This window comes from Musca autumnalis, unplaced genomic scaffold (assembly GCF_047663935.1).
Source record: "Musca autumnalis isolate F117 unplaced genomic scaffold, ASM4766393v1 scaffold_3, whole genome shotgun sequence".
Taxonomy (NCBI): Eukaryota; Metazoa; Arthropoda; class Insecta; order Diptera; family Muscidae; genus Musca; species Musca autumnalis.
In genome coordinates, this window is record NW_027411866.1 from 101,446,176 (window position 1) to 101,458,886 (window position 12,711).

Consider the following 12,711-nt stretch of genomic DNA (forward strand, 5'->3'; position numbering starts at 1 on the left):
CATACCACAACGACACACTTAATCTGTTCATTCGTTGCTTTTTTCGTGTTCTCTTTTGTATTATTTACAAGTAAAGTACTGTATGAGTGATTTTGTGATTGTTTTTCAAAGAGACACTGACTGACAGAGTCTGTCTTGTTTTGTGCCACAAAATTTCAAACAAGCCCAAGCAAACTAGTAAGTAGCCAGTCGAAAAGTACAGAACAAAAAAAAAAAAACGCCATAGCAAAAAAGCGTACTCGAAACGTAAACTTTACAACGTCGTTCGTTTTGTGTAGCGTTATATGCTTTTGCCTTGTTATATGCACACACATGTACATATGTGAGTATATACGTATGATATATGTATGTATTTCACTCAGCCTCACTTTGAAGTCAGTGTCATCATGAAAAAAGAAAACAATCCTCTAGTTTGTGTATGTGTCAATTTCAAGTTGTTGGTGGATATGTGAAGAGCAGCAGCAGAATAAGCAACAAAACACGGCGTAAATTAATGTATGCATATTTCCAGGTTTGCTCAAATGTTTATGGTTGTGTATTAGGTGCTCCGCTTTTTCTTCTTTTTAAATAAAGTATTCTTTCTTCGTTCGTTCTCTCTCATGCTCTCTGCCACTCGTATTTTAATAAATAGTATTGTGTATGTACCATTGCATACAATGACAAAAGAAAACATGAATGCGTATTGACTTGTTTTTACGCGCAACAGAGTATTTTTTGTATATAACAAGATAAAAGCAGAGCAAAAACGAAGGAGGAAAAAGCCCGGCAGAATAACAACAAGAAGAACTGTCAAAATAATCAAAGCAGAGTTGCCAACTTTTAAATTAATGGCATATAATGAGTTTTGTTTGGTTGTTTTTTTTCTGTAGGTGATGATGAAATACCCAGAAATTTGAAATGACATTTAAACAAGTGTCCATTGCCGTAATAAATGCATATATTTTTTAGTTGTATAAGTAAACGTGTGGAATAAAACGACAAAAGAAACAAGACAGAGTAACTATTATAATAGAGTATTTTTGTTTACTATATACATACATATTTTTGACGTTATTTCTTTTGGATTTTTTCTATTGCCAACTCATATACCACCAAATACTTTAATCTGTATTTATATGTTCTTGGTGAATATAATATATGCTAAACAACTTTCAAATAACGAATTTTATTTACCAATAGTGTACCCATTTTTACAGTATTTCTCTTACAAGTTTTCACTTCTTTATGCCATTTATTTGTTTTGTTTGCTTTTTCACATATCTATGTATAATTTTTTAGTATGTATTATGATGCATTCTATTTTTGACATATCCCTACATCGTTTTCGTATTCGTATTATATTTTTGTACTGTGTGCTTTCTTTATCAATATTCGTAATTTCTGTATTACAATTATAAATTGTGATGAGAGAAAAAATATTGCAACAATGCATGCTCATTTATTTTCTACGAATTGCAATTGGTTTGATTCTGGTTGTGAGAGAAGGAGGAGATACACATTTATGTCAAAAGTGAACTAGTGTAGTCGGAGAGGAGGTATTTTTGTATACTTTGACAACTGCGTAAAGATGAAGATCAAGAGCTTTGATAGTGTTTTTCTTGGTGCTTTTTTTTTCATTGTTTACTTGCTTTATGTATAAAATTTCCTGTTTCTTTCTTTTGTTGCAATTGATATAAACCGCAGGAGAGTATAGTGTGTATATATTAGTGAACTCAAGTGAGGCTTGCTACACTTTGTTTAGATATGGTAGTCATTGAAAACACATAATCCCAAGGATCTCGTTAAGTTTGTTTACTCTAGTAATAACTAAATAATATAAATGAACATTTTTTAATAAAGGAACATTTTTTGTAATTTTTGTTTTTAGAATATTTGCCATTTGCAACAATCAAAATGTGTCCAAATCGTGCACCAAACCCGTGATATTTTTATATCAATTTTGTGTACCGCCAGATAAATTGTAACAACAACATATCTATCAACAAGAAATTTATCAGAGAAAAATCTACAATTTGTTTACAAAAACGAAAGGAAAATTTGCAGCCAACAAAATGTTTAATTTTCATAAACCTCGAACCTATCGCTCAGCCGAGGGTTGTTGCATTTGTCGTGCCAAATCAAGCAGTTCACGTTTTACAGATTCGCGTAAATATGAACGTGATACAATGCAATGTTTTGATCTCAAATATCCTAGACAGGGTGAAATCTGCAATGCCTGTGTGCTATTGGTAAAACGATATAAACGTTTGCCGGTTGGTAGCAAGCGTAATTGGAGTCATGTAAGTTGTAAACATTCATACCTTTCACAAAATCCTTTCAATAATTTTAACTCCTACTTCCTTTTAGGTGGTTGATGCTCGCGCTGGTCCGGGTAGTAGTAAAATCCAAACAAAGTACAAAAGTGAACGTGGATCATCACGCAGCAGCAGCAGTAGCCATCAGTCGTCAGCCTCCAATGGTTCCAATGGTGGTAGTAGTAGCAGTAGTGGTGCAAGTCCCACAAATCCAGCTTGCTCAACAAGTGCCAATATTGGTGGTGGCACCGCATCCACCTCCTCCAATGGCCATAGCACTAACATGTCATCTTCATATATGCCAGAAAAATATTCAAAAATTTTCAAGAAATCAAAGAAATTGAAGGATTCTTCATCCTCACACAAACGTAAATCATCTAGTAATGGATGGTCTCAAAGTGCAGCCACGGCAACTGGTTCACATTCATTGCCCACAACACCAGATTCATTGGATAGTGATTATGAGGATTCACGTTTACATGGTTCATTGAATGGAGCTGGCGGTATTGGTTCCCTGGGAGGTACTGTTGTTCAATTTCAAACACAAACAAGAGCATCAGCTTTTAGGGCCCAAGTTGCAGCAGAAGCTCGAAGAAGATATTTAAAACTGGGTAGTAAGAGACGTAAATCTTTACCGCCGCGGAAAAATCGTCGCTCTTCGGCATACGAATCAACCCTAAGTTTTATCGATGAAGAAGAGTGGCAAAAGAAAGCCACTTGTTGTGGTGTCTTGTATGAATGTCCAGCCTTTGGTGGAGCCCTAATCGTGGATGTGAACAACTACAAACCATGTGAAAACCATCAAAATTCAGAAACTTCGTCACCGGCAAAGGAGGAAGTTAAGGAAAGATGTACAACAACACCGAAACCTATACAACACAGTATACCAGCAGTGGTGCAATTACAAACCCCAGCCAATTCTGTTGCCACCTCTTCAACAACAACTTGCTCAATGTCATCGTCATCTTCACTATATGAGAGGCCAGGAGTTTTAACAAATGCCTTGACTCCTTCGTCATCGTCATCTTTAACCATTACCAAATCATCAACACCAGTGCTTAAGAAACACCATTTGTTCTTTAAAAGACAATCCGAAAGTTTTCCTCAAGGTGACATGGTCACTGCAAGTAGTGAAACAAATTATTATAATTCTAATATTACGAAAAAGACTGAGTCTGATTATAATAACCACACACAACAACAACAGCAAACACAAAGTAGCGTTTTGCAAAGACACAACGATCATGGAGCCATACATAATTTACCTTCATCTACATCAAGTTTAAGCATTTCAGTTAGTTCTGTTGCAACAATGGCGCCAAACTCTTCCTCCTCCTCCACAACATCGTCATCATCATCATCAAGCCTAAATATGCCTAAACATTCCCTAGCCAAGGTTACAACAATATCACCAACTCCAACACATCAGCAATTCAACAGCAGCAGCTCTTCAATCACAAAATCATCAACTTCATCATCGCACAGCTTTTTGCATAAAATCAAAACAGCTGATACTGGAAAAATTGTCAAACATTCTTTGGAAAAATTCAATACAGCTGTACGTTTAAAATCTACCAGTGATTTAAATGAAATGAAACCCATTATCAAAACTGTCGATAAGTCATACATTTTGTCTAAGCCTCCTACCATGGCTAATATAAATAGTTTACATAACGCTGGCGTTTCTGTGACAATGACAACAACAAACAACAACAGCAGTAATACGGCGGCGGGAGTGACAACCACCTATCAAAATTTATCCTCATATAATTCCATGGCCCAACCACCACTTACCACCGCCTCTATGTCGGCAGCATCGCCTACATCATCGACTTCTTCAACATCTTCAACGAAATTCAGTGATAATTCTTCAGATTCGGGTTTCGATGAAAATATGCTGTTGGAACGTAAATCTGCAAGTCCATTGGTATGTTGCAATGTGCGTTATGAGTTTCAGAACATTTATTTAACTTTGTGTGTATGTGTTTTTTTTTTCTTTTTTGCAGCAAGAAGATTGTGAAAAGAAAATGTTAAGCCGTCATGGAGTGCAAACAATGTTTTTAGCCAGTGGTGTACAAATTCAAGGCCAGGCTCAAAACTTGGTCTTAACCGGCAACGAGGTGGCAGCAAAAATTCTACAAAATCGCAAATATACTTCAGTATCAACGTCAGCAACAAATGTAAGTACCCATTTTTGAAGAAAACCTACAACATAGGAAAACAGTTCCTAGTCGGATTTACATGCTACCTCCAGATCATTTTGAAATTTTTACCACTGATTAGTCTCATTGTCCTGAACACAACAATATATATTTTATGTATAGGAAGTTTACACTTCCCGAGATATAGTCCTTCAAAGTTCCAAAAAATCACTTGTCCATAGTTGACCGTCTATTGGGGAAATATTGAAATTTATAAGAAAAATTTGGGGTTAAGAATGGTTTTGGCGCGGTCTTGCGATTTCTTTGAAATTTTTACCACAAATAGGAGTTTTATCCTGAATACAAAAAAGTTGTCTATACTTCCCGAGATATGGGCCTTGAAGGTACAAAAAATTGCACTTCGCGCGTAAACCCGACTTGTTCCCAATTCCTATATTCTTCACCATGAGGGAGACTCACTTCCTCTTTGAATGCGTAGAAGCTTTAGACATACAAGTTAGAAGAAGTCTTCTGAGGTATTCTGAATAGAATAAGCGAAAAAGTACTCTGAGTAGTTGTAGTGTAGGAGACGCCTAAGGCTTTTAAACACGCTTCTCAATAAAATAATATCTCAAAGACCTTCGGAATAGATTCCAGAGAATTTTTGAATGTGTGAAGATCCACACACATCCCATATGGGACAAGGGAGACCTCTTTCATATAGTTTATGTTAAGTTGTTTTGTGCAACTTTAACGGCCTATTGATAGGCTTTGTTACGAAATGAAATAAATAAATTAAATGAGTGCACCCCGATTCATATTGAGCTCAATGATATGGGACCTTCTGTTTATCGCAGAGTCCGAACGGCGTGTCTAAAGGTAGAATTAGACGTGACATAGCCATAACGCCATAACCATAGAAAACCAAACTCCAATTGGTTTCTTATGGGTATGGCTACGGCATTATGCTTGTTACTACTAATCGAATACATTGAGTTCCATAGGTTTGGTTGAATCAGATGATTGATATGGCCTTATGGTTTTATGGTTATGTCACGTCTAATTCTACCTTAAAGATACCACTTGTCGCTAGCATTACTGAGGGGTATTTTGCCACCGTTGAAAATTTAATGTTGACTGGCCGAAAAATCGAACCCACGACCTCCAGCGTGCAAGGCGGGTGTGCATAGCATTGCACCACGGTGGCACCCAATTATTTTTTACCTCGATTTTTAATCGAATTTTGTTTTTCTAATTTCAGACACGATTATCCAGTCATCCCACAACAACTGCAGTTAAAATTGCTCAAATATCAACTGGAAACAGTGGCAGCAACAACACATCATCTTCAGCAGCTGCTGCTGCCCAAGCTAAAATGCGTGCAATCTACAACAGCAGCAATACCATACAGCATGAAAATGGTATTACAACAATTGTGCCAGCCTCATCATTGGCTGCCTCCTCACAATTGGCAGCCATGCAAAATATAGCACAAGCTCAAGCCCAGGTGACCATTACACCAGCACCACCCAGTAATCTAAGTGGTGGTAGTGGAGCTACAGGACAACAACATTTTAATGCCCAAAATATTATATCAAGAAAATTAACAGCGGCCAATATTATTAATTTACAAAGCAATAATTTAAGCAATACATCAACAATACAACATAGCAGCAACAACCATAGCAGTAGTAGTAGCAGCATTAGCAGTAGCAATCATAGTGGCAATCATTCAGCGACGACAACCACGACGCCAAATCAAAAAATTATACTTTTAAAAACATCAACAGCTCACAACAACAATAATAATCTTCATCATCATCAGCAGCACCATCATTCAAACTCCATAACCACCACTGGGGCCAAGTTTAGTTCAATAACAACGACAAGTAGTGGTTGTGGTATTGGATCATCAGGTGGAGGTGGTGGTGTAGGCAATCGTTAAGTTGTTGTTTTTATTTTTAATAATTATTTTAAACATCCCATAAGAGTTATAATCTAAACTATTAATGTGTGTAGATTTGTTTATATATTATATAGAATTACTTTAAGAATTTAATTTTTTTTTTAAAAAAGAAAAAACAAAAGCAAGAAGAATGTTATTATGGCACAGAAAAGTGTGGTAGTAGATGAAGAACACAAAAAAATCAATAGAACTTAGGCAACTTTATTTAAGTTCTTGAAGTTTTTTTTACATTTAAAATCTATTTTCTTCCTCCTACCTCCCTAGCCTCTATCTGCCTGTCTCTATTTCTTACTCTTCCCACCAACCAACCATCTTTTGTATAAAAATATTTCTCCTTTATGGAAAAAAGTTTAATTTAAAAAATTATATATAGTTATTAGTTACAAAAAGAAAAAGCAAAGCAAATTAAACAAACAACCAACAACAAATACAACAACAAATGCTAAGATTTTTTTATTTTGTTTCTTTAGGAAAACGGTAATGTAGCAATTCTCTTTTCTTTTACTCAAACCCCTATTCTTCCTCTTTGTATATGTCTTACAAATCGATACTGGAGTGAGTTTGAAATCAATTCAACTTAATTACCTTTGATTTAAGGAAAATTCAAGTGATTTTTCATTCAGGACATCGGAAGAATATTTATCCCAAACCACTATTTTTCATTTATCGAAAATGTTAAATATTTTTTATTTTTTTTATATTTTTTTCGAAATTAAAAAAACATACCTTAAATTCAAAAGAATAATGAAACAAAATTTTATAATTGATAATCAATAATTGGTGGCCTCTCTTACAATTTATACTATATGTGGTTTGTATATAAATAAATGATACATCATATATCAAATATAAAGTAGATTGTAGCAACAAAATGAAAACAAGATTTTTTAAAATACCAAAAACAAAAATTGAAAGAAGAAAATTTTAATTTAAAAAAGAAATCATCTCATTTGCCTTTTGAAAAAAAAAGCAAGAAAAGCTTGTTATACAAAAATACAACAACAAAAATTGTTTGAAAAATTATTTTTATATTTGATTTTTTACTAATGTTTTTTTTAGTTCAAGATTTTTTCCTTAATGATTTAGTTGTAAATACTATATATTATAAGCAGTCTCCCAGAGGTAAATATCTGTTGTTTTAAACATCCCAACAGCCCCCCTTTTTGATATTTGTATGTGTAAATATTATGCATTTTTTCGCTCTAGGTTACTCTTTATTATATCGTTTTTTGTTTTCATTCGTAATTTTAAGCATTTTTTTCAACATAAGATTTTGTTTTTAAGAAACCAATCCCCCACCCTTTTTGCAAAAAGAAAAAAAAAAACAAAAATAAAGTTTTACAAATTTTCTTCTAAGAATATTTGATTGAAAGAAATTATAAAAGAAAAAATACTTGCTTGCTTTTTATTTTGTAGGGCTGTAAAAACGCTGTTTTTAATTGTTTAGGTGTGGTGGTTATTTTTGGGTTTGAGTGAGAAGAGGGGGTTTATTAGATTGAAATTGGTGATATTCTAGTGAATTATGTAAAATAGAAAAAGTTCGCTTAAGTGCTACTAAATACAAAATGGAAGAGACCTCTTCTGATGCTCTCAAAGGTTGCTTCTATAGACCCTTTCTGGAACAAAGGGTGCTTCTATGGACCCTTTCTGAAAAAAGGGAGTTTATCAGGCCAATCATGAACATCATCTCACCGTGAGTTTTCTCACTCTCGCCTCCTCCCTTATTATAAACATCATAAGGGAGAACGAAACTCACGTTCGTCAGAAAAGTAGCTATCATAAATGTAAAAAAGTGAGAATGTGAGGCACTTTTCTCTCACTACAGAAATCAAGGTGAGTTGAACAAAAAAATGTAAATATGGACATTTTTATAGAAAAAAAATAGACGAAAACGAATATTTTGCATTTGTAATGATAATTAATTGCATTTATTTGTGTTTTACGTTGAAAGTAACAAATAAAAAACAATCAGAAATTATTTTGGAAACTGTACATGTTCATCCGTGTTTTAATGAAGCAAGGAAGACCTCAATCAAGTTTCGCGTAATTTGGAGTCGGAGTTGAAGTTGACCAATATTTTTCAGATATGGGAAGCGGTTCAGAATCATTGGATGGCAACAGGAATGATGCGATAAAACAATATGCATATTACTTAATGTACATACATATGTAGGTACTTACAAACTTTACGGCAAGTCAAGATAATAAGTGACATATCGTAAGTGCCTTTGAATTGTTCTTTGTTCGCTAAGGTTCCCAGCAAGACATTCGATGCCAAAGATGCTATTCAAGCATGAGTGCATGTCACCTTTTTACCACCTCGCTCATTCTTTTTATAAGACCATTACCCCCAAAAGATCCAAATCATTTTGGATGGCATCTTCAATAACCCAGTGGAATGGTATCTTAACCAACAACTTGGCATGGCATCTATACCAAACCTTTGGCATGGCATCACTACGCTTGGGCATGTCATATGCCACGAACAAGAAGGATTTAATTCATAAAGTAAAATCATGGCAGAACTACCAGGTAGTGGTATCACACCAGCTGATCGAATATGAAAAGTCAAATCCCTTTATAAAAAATTATTTTTGTTGTAATTTCCCCAACAACATAAAGAAAATTTTGACATAACATATTCAAAATTTCACGATGCCACTACCTGGGTAATTTTGCCATGAGTAAAATATAAATAAAAACATAACAAAAAGAAAGTTAACATTATGAAATTGGTTTAAATGTTGAAGAAAGGCATTTAATTGAATTGTACTTAGCATTCATAAAATTGGTCCTAATGCTGGAGAAAAGATCGGATGTTTCACGTATGGTATTTATTTATAATTCTTGAATTCCTTCAAATGCTGAAGATGGGATCTTTCACAACTTCATTTGAACTAATACAAAAGATCCCCAGTGAGATATTGGCATCTCATGGAACAACTTCCAAAAAATTTTGCTTGGTTTTCTTTGTATTCCTCAGCGTTTGTCGTTTCGGTCATCTTCCAAAATACAATATTAAACATTTTCAGCCCTATTCTGAACATTCCCATGGGAACTGTTTCCCATGGGAGCGAAATTTCCCATTCCCACGTTTTCCATATTCTAAACGACGTGGGAAGAGCAAACCATGGGAGCTGAAATTTCGAAATTCGAAATTAGTTACACCAAATTATTATAGCATACTTTTGGGAGCTGTAAATTTTGTTTTGTAATACAAAATGCATATTTGCATGGTTTAATAAGAAAGGTTAGCCAAAGCTTTATGTCAATTTAAATTTTTTCATTCGAGTATTCCTAAAACTTCAAAACAATATACACAAACTGTGTATGTGTGTGTGGTGTTTGAATAAAATGCCAAACAATTTTAAAAACAATCGAATTCAATGATTTTTAAAATTATTTTTAGAACATTTGTATGGAAATAATTCGTCAGGTTATCATTGAAACAAACATTTTATCATATCCACAACTTGATTACGCGGAGAAACATTGGTCCTTCATTCATTTTTCGCGATTTTTTCTAAAATGCTCAAAATTGGTGTTGTAAACAAACCCACTTGTTGCTTAATTTTGAAGTTTTAGGAATTCAGGAAAAGCAAGGGTTCTATAGATTTTTTTCATTTAAATCTACCTCTTTACTTATACCATGCATATTTGCATTGAATTCGCGGTTTTTGAATTAGATTAGCAAAAGCACAACTCACTTAATTCAACAACCGCGCATTGATTTATGGATTTTTAAGTGAATGGAGTCAGCGATGTGTGATGTTGTTCTAATAAGCACATTTTCTTCAGAATGTGCGAATTTGTGTAAGCATTTTTTTAATTAGTAGGCAAAAATAATTTTTGTGTATAAAGCAATCGGAACTTTTAAGTTTGTAACGAAATTGAAAATTTAACGAGTATATCGCCAGTTTTACTTATTCCTAATGATCACTAGAACTCGTATTTTGCATATTAAAAAAAAAAAAAAATCAAGAGATAAATTCGGACATTTTTCTCAATTATTACATATTTTTGCGTGTTAACATATCGTCACCATCATGGTTTAATAAGAAAGGTTAGCCAAAGCTTTATGGCAATTTAAATTTTTTCATTCGAGTATGCCTAAAACTTCAAAACAATATAAACAAACTGTGTATGTGTGTGTGGTGTTTGAATAATATGCCAAACAATTTTAAAAACAATCAAATTCAATGATTTTTAAATTTGTTTTTAGACCATTTGTATGGAAGAAATTGGTGAGATTTGCATTGAAACAATCAGTTTATCATATTCACAACTCGATTATGTGGAGAAAACTTAACTCTTCATTCATTTTTAGCGTTTTTTATAAAATGCTCAAAAAATGCATTGTAAACAAACCCACTTGTTGCTTTTATTTTGAAGTTTTAGGAATTGAAGAAAAACAAGGGTTCTATAGATTTTTTTCATTTAAATCTACCTCTTTACTTATACCATGGTCACCATAAATTTCCGAAGAGGTATCTCAAAAAAAAAAAAATAAATAAATAAATAAATAAATAAAACACGTTTTTGATTGAATCCAAAACTAAAAGACGTGCCCTTGAAAAATTTCAAGCTTTACGTTCAAAAATAACGATCCTATTCAAGAAAAGGCATTTCGGGAAATGGAATAGCATTGCAATAATTTGGCATATACATATGTATGTACGTTTGTGTGATCGTTGTCGTGTCGTTGAGGAGACTAACACGTTTTCAATAGAACGTTAGTCGTCTGATTTAAAAAACCCGAAGGTTATATTACGAAAATGAATAAAAGTTGTAAAGATTGTATATATTATGGTTATTTTCCAATATATTTTAATAATTATTGCCAAAAATTCTTTTGAAATTGATTTGTTTTTACTTGCTGTGCTGCGTTAACAGAATCAACCATGACTCTTTTTCTCGTATTTCAATACATATGGTCTGTTCAAGAACTGCAAAAATCTACTAATTTTTACTACTTTTTCTTGTTTTGTTCGATAACATAAAGGAACATTTTAATCGGTGTAAAACATGTTAGATTCTTGCAGGTTTTTGTATCATATAAGAATATGCAAAATCCGAAGTCTACTAATGACATATTTTACAGTACATTTTGTACGCTTTTATTAAGCAAACACATGGCGATTATAAATATTTGCAATAATTTTGTCGTGTAGATGTCTTAAAATATGAAATTTCATAAAAATATGAAATTTCTAGAATTTTTTTTTCAAACTCCCACACTGTTTGCTGGGGAGATTTTTCCCACAAAAAGACACAAAATTCTCCCACAATTCAAGATAGAGAATGTATACTTTTTTCCCATGGGAACAAATTCCCAATTCGAACTTCATTCAGAATGAGGGGAGATGGGAAATGGGAAAAAAACTCCCACAAAATTTTGTTCAGAATACGAAAATGTGGGAATGGGAAAAAATTCCCAACTCCCATGCGTTCAGAATAGGGCTGTTTCATTTCTTTTTGCCATTTAATGACCTCTAAACGATATTTGTTCATTTTTTTGCAAAGTGCAGAAATTCTTCGGGAGTAAATAAACAATTTTTACATTGTATCTGTCAAAACAAAAAAACAGCTGTTACAGATGTTGCCACATATCAAACATTTAATATTTTTATCAATTACCAAGTATTTTTAAAGTGGATTGTTGGTAAAAAAGTATTTTTCGTTTTAGAAATATTAATTTAATTTAAAATAAAGTAGTGTTTTATGAAAAAATTACGAATTTAGTTATTGCAAAATTATTTGTAAATAAAATAACGATATGGCAACACAAATTATATTTTCAAGGGTTCACAAAATGCGGCACTATTTTCAATTTTCCAACTTGTGAACCCTTATTCACTTTTTTCGCTCCTCCCTTGTCATTTGTGATAGGTCGAGAAGTGAGAAGTGAGCTGCAACTCACTCGTGAGAAGCTCCCTACGTGAGTATTCATGATCGCTATGTATAAGAACTCTGTAGCGGAACACCTAATTAAATTTGAAAATTTAATCAGGAATCTTAAAATGGCTGGGGCTGAAGTTGGAGTCAGTGACGTTATTACGCAGTTTTTTATGACATTGGCAGAGAAGTTTGATCCATTAATAGGTGTGTTCGTTTACTCAACAATTCGTACAAATTTGTACAAGTTCAGTAACTTCTTGCAATCGGCTAAGGTCTTTTGCATTGTACTGAGGAGTAAACGAACAACATTCAGTAACAATTTGTACAAATTTTGAGTAAACGAACACACTGAATAACAGCTTTACAAAATTTTGACGAATCTCAGTTATCCTACAATATGGTAAAAGAGCGA

The 12,711-nt window shown here is 33.4% G+C and overlaps 1 protein-coding gene across 6 annotated transcripts in view; it reads left to right on the forward strand.

Moving 5' to 3' along the window:
- LOC141397197 (uncharacterized) overlaps positions 1-6,841 on the forward strand; it is a 36,625-nt gene extending 29,784 nt beyond the window's left edge. For 3 of the 6 annotated variants that reach the window (XM_073973255.1, XM_073973258.1, XM_073973254.1), the window contains exons 2-5: positions 1,868-2,279; positions 2,347-4,221; positions 4,301-4,474; positions 5,697-6,841. In XM_073973255.1, the coding sequence (XP_073829356.1) occupies positions 2,052-2,279; positions 2,347-4,221; positions 4,301-4,474; positions 5,697-6,380 (2,961 nt within the window). In that variant the 5' untranslated portion in view covers positions 1,868-2,051 and the 3' untranslated portion in view covers positions 6,381-6,841. Of the gene's footprint in view, positions 1-73; positions 178-1,686; positions 1,800-1,867; positions 2,280-2,346; positions 4,222-4,300; positions 4,475-5,696 lie in introns of those variants that run through there. The other 3 variants (XM_073973259.1, XM_073973256.1, XM_073973257.1) reach the window with 3 other exon arrangements.
- Positions 6,842-12,711: the final 5,870 nt, after the last annotated feature.